This window comes from Pseudoliparis swirei, chromosome 9 (assembly GCF_029220125.1).
Source record: "Pseudoliparis swirei isolate HS2019 ecotype Mariana Trench chromosome 9, NWPU_hadal_v1, whole genome shotgun sequence".
In the NCBI taxonomy this organism is placed as follows: Eukaryota; Metazoa; Chordata; class Actinopteri; order Perciformes; family Liparidae; genus Pseudoliparis; species Pseudoliparis swirei.
Window position 1 is genome coordinate 65,420 of NC_079396.1, and position 17,539 is coordinate 82,958.

Here is a 17,539-nt window from a genome sequence, read left to right on the forward strand (position 1 = left end):
TCTCCTGGCTGAGTCCGTGGTCCCCGCCTGCTTCAAGAGATCCACTATTGTCCCTGTGCCCAAGAATGCTTCTCCAGCATGTATGAATGACTACCGACCGTGGCCCTCACCTCGGTGGTCATGAAATGCTTTGAGAGGCTGATAAAGGACTACATCTGCGCCTTCCTCCCTTCCTCCATGGACCCGCTGCAGTTTGCTTATCGCCCAAACAGATCCACGGATGATGCTGTCTCCCAGGTACTGCACACCACACTCTCTCATCTGGACAGCCAGAGGTGGGGCTATGAGAGACTGCAGATCATCGATTATAGTTGAGCTTTCAACACGACAATCCCCTCCAGACTGGCCGGCAAGCTGATTGAGCTGAGACTGAACAGGCTCCTGTGTGCTTGGACCCTGGACTTACTGCACGCCAGGACACAGGTGGTCAGAGTGGGCAGACACACCTCCAAACCCCTCACCCTGAACACAGGATCCCCAGGGTTGCGCCCTCAGCCCCTAGTGTACTCCCTGTACACACATGACTGTGTGGCCAGGTTCAGCACCAACACCATCATCAAGTTTGCGGATGACACAGTGGTGGTGGGCCTGATCTCCGACAACGACGAGAAGGCCTACCTGGAGGAAGTTGCTGATCTGTCACTCTGGTGCCAGGACAACAGCCTCATCATGAATGTCACCAAAACTAAGGAGCTGATTGTGGACTTTAGGAGGGTACAACAACAGAGGACGACTCACCACTGGGGATTAACGGGACTACTGTGGAGAGGGTGAGCGGTATAAATACCTGGGAGTCCACATCACCAAGGATCTGACATAGTCAACGAACACAGACACTCTGGTGAGAAAGGCAAGGCAGCGCCTACCACCTCAGGCAGCTGAGGAAATTTAAAGTTTCCCAGAGGATCCTTCAGTCCTTCTACTCTGGAGCTGTAGAGAGCGTCCTGACAGGAAGCATCACAGCCTGGTTTGGCAACTGCTCCGCCAGGACAGGAAGGTTTCAGAGAGTAGTGCTCGGCTGAACGCACTATTGAACTACACTCCCACCCTGCAGGACTTGTACACCAGGAGGTGCAGAACCAGAGCCGGCAGGATCATGAAGGATCCTCACCACCCCAACAACAGACTGTTTCAGCTGCTGCGGTCAGGCAGGCGCCCGTAGTCACGCTGCAAGAACAGAGAGACTGAGACGGAGTTTCTTTCCTCAGGCCATCAGGACTGTGAACTCCGACCTCACCAGGACCCCCACATAGACCCACACAACTGCCCCTCTTAGGCACACACACACACACACACACACTTACTGTAAATATTGTGTTGTTTTTTATTGTAAATAGTGTGTACTTGTTGCCCTTGCACATTCCTGCTGAGCATTGCCACTTTCATTTCACTGCACACCCTGTGTGTGTATGTGACAAATAAAACATCTTGAATCTTGAATCTTGAAGGACGGCCCTCTTACCCCACTGAGCTAAAGCCGCCCCAAAATATAAATAGTGACTACGGGAGTCATAGTAACAAAGGGAGTCATAGTGACTACGGGAGTCATAGTAACAAAGGGAGTCATAGTAACAAAGGGAGTCATAGTAACTAAGGGAGGCATAGTGACTATGGGAGTCATAGTAACAAAGGGAGTCATAGTGACTTCGGGAGTCATAGTGACTACGGGAGTCACAGTGACTACGGGAGTCATAGTAACAAAGGGAGTCACAGTGACTACGGGAGTCATAGTAACAAAGGGAGTCACAGTGACTACGGGAGTCATAGTAACAAAGGGAGTCATAGTGACTATGGGAGTCATAGTAACTAAGGGAGGCATAGTGACTATGGGAGTCATAGTAACAAAGGGAGTCATAGTGACTTCGGGAGTCATAGTGACTACGGGAGTCACAGTGACTACGGGAGTCATAGTAACAAAGGGAGTCATAGTGACTACGGGAGTCATAGTGACTATGGGAGTCATAGTAACAAAGGGAGTCATAGTGACTACGGGAGTCACAGTGACTACGGGAGTCATAGTAACAAAGGGAGTCATAGTGACTTCGGGAGTCACAGTGACTACGGGAGTCATAGTAACAAAGGGAGTCATAGTGACTATGGGAGTCATAGTAACAAAGGGAGTCATAGTGACTTCGGGAGTCATAGTGACTACGGGAGTCATAGTAACAAAGGGAGTCATAGTGACTACGGGAGTCATAGTAACAAAGGGAGTCATAGTGACTACGGGAGTCATAGTAACAAAGGGAGTCATAGTGACTTCGGGAGTCATAGTGACTACGGGAGTCACAGTGACTACGGGAGTCATAGTAACAAAGGGAGTCACAGTGACTACGGGAGTCATAGTAACAAAGGGAGTCATAGTGACTATGGGAGTCATAGTAACTAAGGGAGGCATAGTGACTATGGGAGTCATAGTAACAAAGGGAGTCATAGTGACTTCGGGAGTCATAGTGACTACGGGAGTCATAGTAACAAAGGGAGTCATAGTGACTACGGGAGTCATAGTGACTATGGGAGTCATAGTAACAAAGGGAGTCATAGTGACTACGGGAGTCACAGTGACTACGGGAGTCATAGTAACAAAGGGAGTCATAGTGACTTCGGGAGTCATAGTGACTACGGGAGTCACAGTGACTACGGGAGTCATAGTAACAAAGGGAGTCATAGTGACTATGGGAGTCATAGTAACAAAGGGAGTCATAGTGACTTCGGGAGTCATAGTGACTACGGGAGTCATAGTAACAAAGGGAGTCATAGTGACTACGGGAGTCATAGTAACAAAGGGAGTCATAGTGACTACGGGAGTCATAATAACAAAGGGAGTCATAGTGACTACGGGAGTCATAGTAACTAAGGGAGGCATAGTGACTACAGGAGTCATAGTTGCGTAGGTGCTGTATTTTTTTATTTAAAAAGAGCGTTCGATACAGTTAGAGGGTACCTGTTGAGATCGCGAATATGTAGCCAGATCAAAAGATAATGTGTTTCTAAAGGTTATTCATGCACTGACGGTCCAGTATTCAATAACAATACGTAGTTTAGGCTGTTCAAAGTCCTCAACTCTGACAAGCTTCATTGCACTGGTGCTTGAATATGGCGCCGGTGGTGTGACGTCACATCGTTGATAGATCGACAGCCAGCCACAGCGGATGTGTTCAGAAACCAATGTAAACAACGTCGAGCGCTCGCAAACAAATGCTGAGAACTTGATAATAATATAGAAAACGGGCGAAATATGGACGATGAAAGATTGTCAGATTCAGCAACTGGATACTTGTATGAACCATTAAAAGCAGACTATCCCCATTTAGTGAATTGTGACAGCGATGATAGCGATGATTCTGATGAAGTTGATGCCGAAGGACCGCCGGTCCAGATGCTTCACCGTGCGGACCGTGCACGCAAGTCGGCGGACGTTTGGTGCAGTTGTGGGAAATGTGTGCCACAAAAAACAGACAGTGTGCATTTGTTGTAAAGAACACAAACTTATGTCCGATGATATAGTGTCATTAGACCTCATCTGCTTCACACAAAAGAGTGAGCTTGATAGCTACATCGCGCATAAGCCAGCGCTGGAGATGTCTTTCATTGATGCAATGTTCGGCCGACATGTTCGGGGGCCTGCACCCGAGGGAGAACTGTCAAATCGGTAAGTTTGCCAGTTGTTTCATGTAGGCTAATTTGCGATCACCAGAGTTGGTGTGATTATTACTAATATTCGCGTGTAGAAGTGGCTCCGGATGGGCTGAATTCCTTTCAACGACTCTACGTCATAGTGACCTTTGACATGAGTAAATAACTGGCAAGATGTCTGCGCCCTGAAGCGTTCACGGACTCGGAATGTTGACAAAGAAATGTAAAGCCTCGGGCTATGCGTGACTTGTTGACAATAGCGGCGGGGAAAATATGATTTATTTGATGCGCCTAATGGATGTAGCACGTTGTTGTTTTGGGCTACAGGTACCCTTTAACCATGATGTGCTACTAAGCAAACTGTTAGGCTTTAACTTCTCTGATCAAGCCATCAAATGGTTTGGATCTTATTCATCCCATAGAGAACAATGTACTGTGGTTGATGGTGTCAGCTCCTCTTACCTGAGCTGCCCAGTAGGGGTCCCCCAAGGATCCATACTGGCGCCCATTTTATTCTCTCTTTATATTAATGACTTACCTGACTCTTGCTTCAATGTGGATGTTCAGCTGTATGCTGATGACACGGTCATTTTTACGGTGGCCAAAAATAGTGAGGAGGCAGCACGAGTGCTCTCTACTGCTCTGAGTCATATTCAAGGCTGGCTCACCAGGTCCTGTCTCTCATTGAACACTAAAAAAACAGTGTGTATGTTCTTTTCTAAGCAATCCTTAACTGTTGCACATTCTAATGTGTTTTTGGGAACTGAGAAACTGAATGTTGTTAATGAGTTCAAATACTTAGGCATTATGCTTGATTCCACACTCTCCTTTAGGAGCCATGTTAAAATGATGTCGAAAACCATAAATTCCCATATACATGATTTCAAACAAATAAGAAACTCTCTATCGACTAATGCTGCTTTGCTGTTTTTACATTCTATGATACTTTCGCATGTGAGCTACTGCTTAACCAGTTGGTCTATGACAAGCTCAATAATTATTAAACCGGTCGAACTACTCTATAAAAAAGCATTGAAAATACTGGATAAAAAACCTTTTAAGTATCATCATTGCTATATTTTAACCAAATACAACATGTTAAGTTTTAATAACTTTAGAAAATTCACTTCGGCCTGTTTGATTTACAAAGTACTAAATGGCCTAGCGCCACCCCCCCTTAAAACCTTTATCAAACATAGATCTATTAACTCCACTCTGTCCACCAGAGCTGTCACAAACAGGGACTGTGAGGTCCCGTTTAGAAAAACCCTGTTTGGGCAAAATGTGCTGTCCTTCAAAGGATGCATGATGTGGAACAGCCTACCTCCTTCTATAAGGGAAAGCCCCAGCCTGGTCACCTTCAAAGGATGCAGGATGTGGAACAGCCTACCTCCTTCTATAAGGGAAAGCCCCAGCCTGGTCACCTTCAAAGGATGCATGATGTGGAACAGCCTACCTCCTTCTATAAGGGAAAGCCCCAGCCTGGTCACCTTCAAAGGATGCATGGTGTGGAACAGCCGACCTCCTTCTATAAGGGAAAGCCCCAGCCTGGTCACCTTCAAAGGATGCATGATGTGGAACAGCCGACCTCCTTCTATAAGGGAAAGCCCCAGCCTGGTCACCTTCAAAGGATGCATGATGTGGAACAGCCGACCTCCTTCTATAAGGGAAAGCCCCAGCCTGGTCACCTTCAATGGCCACCTGAAGGCATGGCTCAGACTTCATCAGCCCTGTGACCATTAGAGTTAACCCGCACGGTATCCAAATGTCCTAAATGCACCTTTTTATTAATCTTCTTTTCTTCTTTTGTATTGCTGTTCTGTCATTACGTGTGAAGTGATGTGTGCTTTCCATTTCACTCTGCTTGTACTCTTAAACTACATCAACCTGCCAAGGGACTACAGATGGAAACTAGCCTCCCGGCTATAATCTGCAGGGCTCCAGACTGCGACCAAATGGTCGCATTTTGCGCCTAAAATTAGACACAGTGCGAGTAAATTTTTCATCAACTCGCGCATGCGCGACCAGTAAATTAGCAGATTTCTTTTTTTTTTAATTAAATATTTTTGTTGCTGACAAACTTGTTCTACACTTCAGCCCACTATAGTTAGCGGTAATGCCTGAATGACTGGTGTGCTAACCGACATTAACTCCAGAAGAAGAAGAAAGGAGACGAAAACCGAAGAAGAAGAAGGCTGGCCTGTGTGTGAGAGCGGGGGGGGGGCTAATGTGTGAAAAGAGGCGCACCGCAGCGGAGACGCAACGAGGGCGAGGGCCGCAGAGTGAGAGGTCAGAGGGGATCCTCACCACCGAAGGCGCCCCGTCCCCCGAGTTGAATCTCTTGGTCAACTCAGCCGACTCTCACATGTCTGAGCCCCTATAGACTGATGCTCACGGTAAACGCATTCGATCAGGAGCGCGCGAGGATTTTGATCAAGTTAGCGGAAGGATCTAAGTGACAACATCCGGTTTTGCAAAGTTAGCGGAAAGAACCACGTGAAACAACATCCGTTTATCAAAATAAGATGTCGACAAATCATACACGAACATATAAAAGTAAACAATGAACTGTCGTATCTTTATAGATCATTTCTGAGATTTAGCTTAAATTATGCTAATATTAAAACATTTTTACTGGACCAAGGAAGAGTTTATAAAAATAAGTCAGACTTTTGTATGTTAAGAAAAGTCCTGTATATAGATTACCCAAGAGTTCCAGGAAATGAATAATGCAGATGTGTTCCATACATATCTGAAATCTACAATAGCAATCAAACAATTTTAATGTATCAATTAGGACATTTTCAAAGTAAAAGTCCTAAATGTTTAAAGAAATCTGTAATTTCTTTAATGTTTGAGTTGCTTTATATATGTATTTCCTCATAGTCCTAGGCAATAATGCTACACAATAAATAGAATGCTTCAATCGACTCGGTGATCGGTATTATCGGTGATCGGCAGATACTGATTTCAGTGATCGGTGATCGGCACCAAAAACCTGATCGGTGCATCTCTAATCATAACATCATCAAACCCTAGATGGTATTGAAAAGAGAACGTGCTGCATAGTAATATTTATTTTGGATTCCGCTTCCTAAAACAAACTGCTTTCTATGAATGCATTCAATCAATGGGTGGGGGGTGAGTGTGCTCACCCGTGTGCGCGCATCACGGCAGAACTTCGATGTCGGTGCGCGCATCGCTCTGTCACGCGAGCCGAGAATTGTTGACGGGGGGGGGGGGGGGTAGACGAAAATTACAGAGTGGCGGGTGGAGATTTCACCCTGTTATAATGGTAGGGGAAACACTGGAGTTGATAAGCGTGTCTTCTTGTCTGATCAATACACAACTGTGAGGTGCGTGAATGGACCGAGCGGCCAGCTGCTGATCACTCACTCAATAGCTCGGCCTGCACGAATAGACGGTGCACAGCTGCAAACATTTTTTTTGGGGAGCACCAAGACCCATTTTGACCCAGGAAAAACCCTGTGTGCGCCCCTAAACTTTCTGCTTGCGCCCCTAAAATTTTAAGTTAGGGGCCACTGTGCTCCTAGTAAAAAAAAGTTAGTCTGGAGCCCTGATCTGGCATATTTACATGTACATTGTACTGTCTATCAATATGCACTGTCCCTTATTCTCTAAATAAATAAATAAATAAATAGTAACTAAGGGAGGCATAGTGACTACGGGAGTCATAGTACATACCTGCAAACTCACGAGGGGTGAAAAAAGTGACAACGGGGGGTGCAGGTGACTTTTTTTTTTTTTTGTCACCACACCACATCCACGTTGTTTGAAGCCTCAAAGCTTTTAGAACCACAACTACAGTCATTTTATTGTTCTGACCACAAATCTAAATAATGATAATAAACAGTTTAAGACCAAAAGGTTCTCCGCTCTGACTCAGCCCTATAATGATAGTAATAACAAATATACATTGTCATTATATATAATATGGTTAAAGTCATTCATGAACCAACTTCCTTTTTTTTGCCTGAACAGTCCTCATGGACTTGTCCCTGAATCTGTTCTGTCTCTACCTGTTTGTCACGATACTCATATTATAACTTCTATACATATTACATACCTGCCATAAATATCATGATACCCCATACCAGAATTCAATACACCATACAAACAATATGGTACCATAATTACGAGACTGGTATATTTATCTATAATAGTAATAAATAAAACATCTGTAGGTTTTTACCAACTTTTTCAACACTTAACAAATGACAGTAATATGAGTATTAATACAGCCAGATATGAATGAAACTACATGGTTCCATCAGAGCATTGATTATACACTATGAGGCGTTAGTCTCTGACCAGATGATCCACAGTTCATCAGGATGAGCAGCTGGAGAGTTACACAACTTTACAGACTGAAACATTTCACTTCTGGCATCTTTTTATTTTTTAAGCCGAAGTCTCTAAGCTCCGCCACTTCTCTCGCTGTGAGCTGCGCAGCGCAGTGTGCGCAGACAGCTCGACACGGAGCAGCGCGTGCGCTCTGATCGCTCTCTTAATGAAGTATCGATACTAAAAATATGCTAAATCACATCGTGTTTAACGTACGGGTACTTTGTTAGCATCGCTACACCGTGCAGCGTGACAGGAGTAGATGTAGCGGCTAACATTCAAGCTAACCTGAACCCCCAAACGATGTTGACATCTTGACGCTGATTGGCCGAGACTCGACACGTCCCATCAAAGATGTTTTATTGCGAAGAGCAACACTTCACACTTTTCTCCGCGTCTCACTGCAATCTCAACGGCAGCGGGCCAGGTGAGCCCCCAAAAACAAAAACTCTTCGGATCTCCACGATTCACGTGGATGACCTATTTTGAGTTCAAAACGGTGAATTTCACCGAAAGGTGACAAGTTTGCAGGTATGATAGTAACAAAGGGAGTCATAGTGACTACGTGAGTCATAGTAACAAAGGGAGTCATAGTGACTACGGGAGTCATAGTAACAAAGGGAGTCATAGTGACTTCGGGAGTCATAGTGACTACGGGAGTCATAGTAACAAAGGGAGTCATAGTGACTACGGGAGTCACAGTAACAAAGGGAGTCATAGTGACTTCGGGAGTCATAGTGACTACGGGAGTCATAGTGACTTCGGGAGTCATAGTGACTACGGGAGTCATAGTGACTTCGGGAGTCATAGTGACTACGGGAGTCATAGTAACAAAGGGAGTCACAGTGACTACGGGAGTCATAGTGACTACGGGAGTCATAGTAACAAAGGGAGTCACAGTGACTACGGGAGTCATAGTGACTACGGGAGTCATAGTAACAAAGGGAGTCATAGTGACTATGGGAGTCATAGTAACAAAGGGAGTCATAGTAACTTCGGGAGTCATAGTAACTACGGGAGTCATAGTAACTAAGGGAGGCATAGTGACTATGGGAGTCATAGTAACAAAGGGAGTCATACTGACTACGGGAGTCAAAGTAACAAAGGGAGTCATAGTGACTACGGGAGTCATAGTAACAAAGGGAGTCATAGTAACAAAGGGAGTCACAGTGACTACGGGAGTCATCGTAACTAAGGGAGTCACAGTGACTACGGGAGTCATACTGTGATGTGTCCTGCAGTGGGTCTGGATCAGGATTCCCTGACACACACTAACCGTGTATGTGTGTTACCTAACTGTGCCACCACCACCACTCTACCCCCCCCCCCCCTCCTGTGTATGTGTGTTACCTAACTGTGCCACCACCACACCCCCCCCCCCCTCCTGTGTATGTGTGTTACCTAACTGTGCCACCACCACCACACACCCCTCCTGTGTATGTGTGTTACCTAACTGTGCCACCACCACACCCCCCTCCTGTGTATGTGTGTTACCTAACTGTGCCACCACCACCACACACTACCCCCCCCCCCTCCTGTGTATGTGTGTAGCCCTGGGGGGAAATACAAATAAGAATATAAATAAGCCACAAAGATCAATATATATCTTGTCTTGATTGATTGATTGGGCACACCGGTGTCAATTGGTCTCACCTGGTGGGGGTGGGGTTTAGAAGTTAAAAGGTGAAAGGAGAGATGATGGGTGAATGAAGTGTGAAGGTGTGTACTGCTGCAGGAAGACACTGCTACAGAAAGACACTGCGACAGAAAGACACGGCTGCAGAAAGACACTGCTACGGAAAGACACGGCGGCGGAAAGACACTGCACTCGAAAGAAGGACGGCGCTGGAAGGAAGGAGCTGCAACAGGCCTGCAACGTGTTGGGGAGCGTGAGTGTGTGTGAGCGTGTATGTGGGCCCAATGGGGGGGGTAAATTAAGTGATTAATCACCATCATCATCAATGAGATGGCGCGGCAGTGTCCAGTCGCCGTCGCGGCAGCTCCGCGGAGATTGTGCGCTCTTTTAGTTTTTGTGTTTATTTTTAATATTTTCTTTGCCACAAACACATCGGCACTAACAACATACGACCGCAGCACACTTTTGGACATAAACTTTTGCGCAAAACAAGGGTTTTTGTCCACTTTTTCCATCGATCCAGCGTGGCCGGCGGAGATTGTACGAGCGAACCGCAACAACAACAGTGGAGCCGCTACTACGGGGAGACGACGAAAACATCGAGGGAAACGGAGCGGAATTGAACAGACTGAGAGTTCAAGCCCACCGTCCACCTTTGCCCAGCATCCTTCTTGCTAACGTCCAGTCTCTGGAAAATAAGATGGATGATTTTAGGGCAAGGATCAGATTCCAACGGGACATGCGGGATTGTAACATCTTTTGTCTGACGGAAACTTGGCTGACCCCGCTGGTGCCGGATCGAGTCATATGCCCAACCGAGTCCTTCTCTGTTTTCCGTGCAGACAGAACGGAAGAGTCTGGTAAATCTAAGGGTGGAGGGGTCTGCTTCATGACAACAACAAGTGGTGCGACCCCAAGGACATTAAGACTCTTTCTCGCTCCTGCTCGCCGAACCTGGAACATCTGACGATCTCATGCCGTCCATTCTACCTTCCTCCGGTGTTCAGCTCGGTCATCACCACAGCCGCTCACATTCCACCACAAGCGGACACCGACGTAGCACTATCGGACCTACATGATGTGTTATGTCGGCATCAGAACAAGTATCCCGACGCGGCTGTGGTGGTGGCTGGGGACTTTAACAAGGCAAACCTAAAAAAAGTCATGCCGAACTTTCACCAGCACATTACGTGTGCTACCAGAGGGAAAGAACGTTGGACCACTGCTATACGCCATTCAAGAGAGGCTACAAGGCTGTCTCTCTCCTCCGTTAGGGAAATCAGACCATGCCGCCATTTTTCTGCTTCCGGAGTATAAACAAAGGATCGCGGGAAGCGGTAGTGACGAGGAACGAATGCGGTGGTCTGACCAATCAGAGGCTGAGCTACAGGACGCTCTGAGTATTGTCGACTGGGACATGATCCAATCCAGTTCCAGTGACGTCAGCGAGTTTGCGGAAGTAGCAATGAGCCTCATAGCAACGCTTAACGGACACCATCGTCCCCACGGTAAAAGTTAGGTCTTTCCTAACCAAAAGCCGTGGGTTGATAGATCCATCCGTGAAGCTGTGAACGCCCGCATTGCTGCCTATAACTCCGGTCTTGTATCCGGCAACATGGACGAGTACAAGGCAGCGGTCTATGGACTGAGGAGGGCGGTGAAGAAGGCCAAGAGGAGGTACCGAGACAGAGTGGAATCACAGATGGAGCAGCGCGACACCAGGCGCCTATGGCAGGGGCTACGGACTATTACAAACTACCAGAGCAGACCTCGCAATGGAGAGTGCCGACGCATCCCTAGCGGACGACCTGAACTCATTTTATGCACGGTTTGAGGCTAGCAACAACAGCGCTAGCTCGCCGCTAACAACAACACCGTTAGCGTAGCCGAGGTGAGTTCTACCGCTGGGGATGAACACACACCCTCTGTGACCGAGCACAGTGTGAGGAGGGCTCTGTTGAGGGTGAACACCAGGAAAGCTGCAGGTCCAGATGGCATATCTGGGCGAGTACTGAAGACCTGTGCTAACCAGCTAGCTCCAGTGTTCACCACAATATTCAACCTCCCTGGCTGAGTCCGTGGTCCCCGCCTGCTTCAAGAGATCCACTATTGTCCCTGTGCCCAAGAATGCTTCTCCAGCATGTATGAATTACTACCGACCGTGGCCCTCACCGGTGGTCATGAAATGCTTTGAGAGGCTGATAAAGGACTACATCTGCGCCTTCCTCCCTTCCTCCATGGACCCGCTGCAGTTTGCTTATCGCCCAAACAGATCCACGGATGATGCTGTCTCCCAGGTACTGCACACCACACTCTCTCATCTGGACAGCCAGAGGGGGGGCTATGTGAGACTGCTGTTCATTGATTATAGTTCAGCTTTCAACACCATAGTCCCCTCCAGACTGGCCGGCAAGCTGACTGAGCTGGGACTGAACACCCCTGTGTGCTTGGATCCTGGACTTCCTGACCGCCAGGCCACAGGTGGTCAGGGTGGGCAGACACACCTCCAAATCCCTCACCCTGAACACAGGATCCCCCCAGGGTTGCGCCCTCAGCCCCCTACTGTACTCCCTGTACACACATGACTGTGTGGCCAGGTTCAGCTCCAACACCATCATCAAGTTTATGGATGACACAGTGGTGGTGGCCCTGATCTCCGACAGCGACGAGGAGACATACCTGGAGGAAGTTGCTGATCTGCCACCCTGGTGCCAGGACAACAGCCTCATCATGAATGTCACCAAAACTAAGGAGCTGATTGTGGACTTTAGGAGGCACAACAACAGAGGACGACTCACCACTGGGGATTAACGGGACTACTGTGGAGAGGGTGAGCGGGTATAAATACCTGGGAGTCCACATCACCGAGGATCTGACATGGTCAACAAACACAGACACTCTGGTGAGAAAGGCAAGGCAGCGCCTACCACCTCAGGCAGCTGAGGAAATTTAAAGTTTCCCAGAGGATCCTTGAGTCCTTCTACTCTGGAGCTGTAGAGAGCGTCCTGACAGGAAGCATCACAGGCTGGTTTGGCAACTGCTCCGCCAGGACAGGAAGGCTCTGCAGAGAGTAGTGCGTCGGCTGAGCGCACTATTGGAACTACACTCCCACCCTGCAGGACTTGTACACCAGGAGGTGCAGAACCAGAGCCGCAGGATCATGAAGGATCCTCACCACCCCAACAACAGACTGTTTCAGCTGCGGTCAGGCAGGCGCCTCCGTAGTCACGCTGCAAGAACAGAGAGACTGAGACGGAGTTTCTTTCCTCAGGCCATCAGGATTGTGAACTCCGACCTCACCAGGACCCCCACATAGACCCACACAACTGCCCCTCTTAGGCACACACACACACACACACACACACTTACTGTAAATATTGTGTTGTTTTTTATTTGTAAATAGTGTGTACTTGTTGCCCTTGCACATTCCTGCTGAGCATTGCCACTTTCATTTCACTGCACACCCTGTGTGTGTATGTGACAAATAAAACATCTTGAATCTTGAATCTTGTTATCAATTTGTTTGGAGAAATCCGGTTTCTTAGTTTGATTGTTTTGTTTGTTTTGATTGTATTATTGGATATATCATTTACATCAGTAAACAAATGGTGTTCACTAAAAGCGGTCATCTGGGGTCAGTTTGGTAATTTCCTATATGGTCGATCCAATTGATCACTCAAATCATGCTCAATAATAATGGAGACATGAACCCAACCACCCCATCTTTCTAATTCAAAGTGTTGGGGTGCTACATAAAATGGGGGAACTGCTGGGAGCATATAGTTGTTAGTTTCTGACCACAGAAAACCACCTTGGGGAAGTGAGATAAGCAGAACTTTTAACTGAGTATAATTAAAACTGCTATATATATATATATATACAAAAACATAAAAAAGAAACACACTTTATTTAGGCACATATAAATCAGGAAAGGGCATTATGGCACAACTATGGCAGTGGTGTAAAGGTGAAGACCTTAACCCTTTGCATGCCATACTGGTCAAGGATGTGGAGGAGCAAACTGAGGTTAGCTTCATTGAAGAAACTCTGCAAACCATAAAAGCTCTGGGAATTGTTAGGGTCCGAGGAAGGGTGTTTGACCCTCAAGGTCAATGTCTAACTGTTCTGTGTGAATGCAGAGAAAAGGTCAACACACCAGCCCTCCCTCTGGATGTGTTACCAGAAGGCAGGTTATTACCTTGGAGGATTTTTGGACCCTCTGACGAGGAAAAGGTGTCCCCTAATGCCCCACTAAGGGATGAGGCACAGGAACCTGAAAAAGGTTTTCCCCTCCGAGAATCCACGCCGGAAGCTATTATTAGAGCCGTGGGAGATATAATGCAGAGAACATCCAGACCTACCAGCGACAGTTACTCGTACCGGAGATTGCGAATATTCTCTGGAGTCACCCCCACCCCTGCTGGGGAAGAGCCGCTGGATAACTGGATAGAGCAAGCGCGCCTGATGATAGATGAGTGTGATCGATCAGACAGCGATAAGCGAATGAAGATCATGGAGAGTGTTAAGGGTCCTGCCTTAGAGATCCTGCAAGCGGTTCGATTCAACAACCCTGATGCCACTCCTATAGAGTACATTGATGTTATTGAGAACACTTTTGGAACCCCGGAAACGGGGGAAGAGCTTTACTTTTCTTTTAGACTGCTGTGTCAGCACTCCTCCGAGAAACTTTCCGAGTTTCTGAGAAGAATGGAGAGCTTGTTGAACAAAGTAGTTAAAAAGGGAGGCTTGCGCCATGTCCAAGCCGATAAAGCACGTCTGGACCAACTCATTAAAGGAGCCACCAGATCGGACATGATGCTCCTAAACCTCTGGCTTCGGGAGCAACGGCAGCAACCACCGTCATTTTTACAATTGTTAAATGAGATACGCACTGAAGAAGAGTATAAAGCTTCTCGTCGCAAGTTGACGCCAATCAAATCAGTGCATGTGAAGACTGTTATGATACCTGCTGAGGCAGATATAAGAGATCTTGGAGCTGAAATACAAGAACTGAAATCACAAGTCCACGAGCTTACAGCTTGGTCCACAGCAACGTCACCGTCGCGGCCTGCACTACAACATGCAGGCACTACGGAGACGGACTCTTCAGGGGAAGATGGAAGGTCTCCAAGTCTCAAGGCCTTGAGAAATGATGTTCAAAAGTTGAGGAAACAGGTCTCAATTATGTCCATCCGATCTACTCAAGCTCCTACACCCCACCCCCGATGGAAGAGAGCACCATCTAGTCCAGAGTCTCCACCCCACCACAGGTGGGAGAGAGCCTTGCCGCAAGGAGATGCAAGTGACTTTTTCTGCTACCGTTGCGGTGAGGAGGGGCACTTTGCCACGAAATGTCGGGCGCCGGAAAACTATCAAAAGATGATCCAGAAATTAATCCGTGCTCAGCGACAGCTGAGAATAGGTAATAGGGAAAGAAATGCTTCCCCCACTAGAGAAAACCCCCATAACGCCCATGTGAGAAGAAGTGGGGTAAAAGTACAGACCAGCCATCTACCGGAGGGACTGATAGGGCCACCCTCCACCGCCTGGGTAAAAGTGGATGGAAAACCCTGCACTGCTCTGCTGGATAGTGGATCCCAAGTGACAATAATCTTTGACAGCTGGTATGCCAAGCACCTATCCCATGTGCCCTTGCAGCCAGTCAGTGGGTTAGACATTTGGGGCCTTAGTGAATCAGAGAGCAGCTATCCCTATAGAGGCTACATCCAGGTGGAATTAGAGCTTCCAGAAAAGGCACCTGACACCCCCACGTCAATCCCTATTCTTGCTTTGGTGTGCCCTGATCCCCGTTGTTCTGACAACATTCCTATTCTGGTAGGCACCAATGTCCGCAAGGTCAGACCTTTTACGTCAAGTGAGGGAGTTGCAGGTAATCTCTGATCCATGAGAGTAGGGGTATCCAAGCTTAAAGCTCAGCCTTTCCCCACCACCATGCCTCAGGAGGCTATATGTGAGAGCCCGGTAGCTGAAGTTAAGTGGTCCGGCCCTGGCCCCCTTGTCATTCTAGCTGGCAATGAGTACATAGCCATCTGTAAAGTTCATGAAAAACACTGTTTGGCCTTTAGTATTCTTATCACAGAACGTGCCTCCTCACCTGCTCTACCTCCAAGTGTGGTTGTGCAGCCCACTGTTTTATTCTCAAACATAATGGACAAGAACAAGTTCCTTGTGTTGTTGCGGAATGAGTCAAGAAAGGCCACCTCCATCCCTCCAGGTACAGTGATTGCGCATCTATATGTAGCGGATATGGTGACCGAGGTACCAAGTAAAAAAACAGAGGCAGCCCCAAATATTGACGTGTCCCTGTTTGATTTCGGTGATTCCCCCATCCCCGCAGAGTATGAAGCCAGACTAAGACAAAAACTCTCTGAGAAGTCCAATGTTTTCTCAACTGCCGAATGGGACGTGGGCTTAGCCAAGAGAGTGGAACATCGTATACGACTGACTGATGATACCCCTTTCAGGGAAAGATCTCGGCGCATATCACTCACTGACCTAGACGACCTCCGACGTCACCTTCAAGGACTTCTGGCCGCCGGACTAATAAAGGAATCCAGAAGCCCCTATGCTTCGCCCATTGTCCTGGCAAGAAAGAAGACTGGAAAACTGCGCATGTATGTGGACTATCGAACGCTGAATCGAAGAACAATCCCTGATCAGTACACCATGCCCCGCATTGATGATGCGTTGGACTGTTTGACCGGAAGCAAGTGGTTTTCAGTGTTGGACTTGCGCAGTGGTTACTACCAGATCCCGATGGCAGAAGAGGATAAAGAGAAAACTGCCTTCATATGTCCATTGGGATTTTATCAGTTTGAGAGGATGCCGCAGGGAGTCACCGGAGCACCGGCTACTTTCCAAAGACTTATAGAGAAGGCGGTCGGGGATATGCACCTGCTTGAGGTCATAGTTTACCTCGACGATCTGATCGTATTCGGGAAAAGTCTAGACGAGCATGAGGAAAGACTCCTCAAGGTGATAAACCGGCTGGAAGAGGCTGGGTTAAAGTTGTCAATAGACAAATGCCAGTTCTGTCGGCCAGAAGTCAACTACGTAGGACACATTGTGTCGGAGAATGGAATTTCCACAGACCCGGCCAAAGCTGAAGCGGTAGCCAACTGGGACCAGCCCACTAATCTTAAGTCTTTGCAGTCTTTCTTAGGATTCTGTGGGTACTACCGCCGCTTCATAAGCAACTACTCGATCATAGTCGGACCCTTACTGAACTCTGTAAGGGTTATCCCCACCCAAAAGAAGAAGAACGCAGCCCAGGTACCCGATAAAACTTACTACCAAGTGAGTAAACCCTTCGGGGACAGATGGGATCCCTCCTGCACGGAAGCCTTCAAAAAGATAATTCACTGCCTCACCCACGCCCCTGTCCTCGCCTTCACTGACCCAGCCAAGCCCTATGTGTTGCACATCGATGCTAGCTTGAAGGGCTTAGGGGCGGTGTTAAACCAAGACCACCCCGAAGGGTTGAGACCAGTCGCCTTTGCGAGCCGAAAGCTGAGTTCGTCGGAACGGAACTATCCAGTGCATAAGCTTGAATTTCTGGCACTTAAATGGGCAGTGGTGGATAAATTCCATGACTATTTGTATGGAGCATCTTTTACCGTGAGGACCGATAACAACCCCCTGACATATATCCTCACTAGTGGCAAGCTGAACGCCACAGGTCATCGTTGGCTGGTGGCACTCTCGACCTACAACTTCACCCTCCAGTATCGACCTGGAAGCAGCAATATTGATGCTGACGCCTTGTCCCGCAACCCTCTGCCCGATGATGACATAGAATGGCAACACCTACTCCCGGAAAGTGTCCACGCCCTCTGTAAGCAGGTCCGATGTGGGATATCAGCGGGTGAATCGCTCAACATGGCA

At 47.6% G+C, this 17,539-nt stretch overlaps 1 protein-coding gene across 11 annotated transcripts in view; it reads right to left on the reverse strand.

The window, feature by feature from the left end:
- The window catches only part of si:ch211-267e7.3 (ADAMTS-like protein 2), a 62,000-nt gene that overhangs the window by 20,553 nt on the left and 23,908 nt on the right, over positions 1-17,539 (reverse strand). For 9 of the 11 annotated variants that reach the window (XM_056424153.1, XM_056424157.1, XM_056424156.1 and 6 more), the window contains one exon: positions 4,958-5,293. The exons of the other annotated variants lie outside the window; for them this stretch is intronic. In XM_056424153.1, the coding sequence (XP_056280128.1) occupies positions 4,958-5,293 (336 nt within the window). The remainder of the gene's footprint in view (positions 1-4,957; positions 5,294-17,539) is intronic. 11 annotated transcript variants of the gene reach the window in all.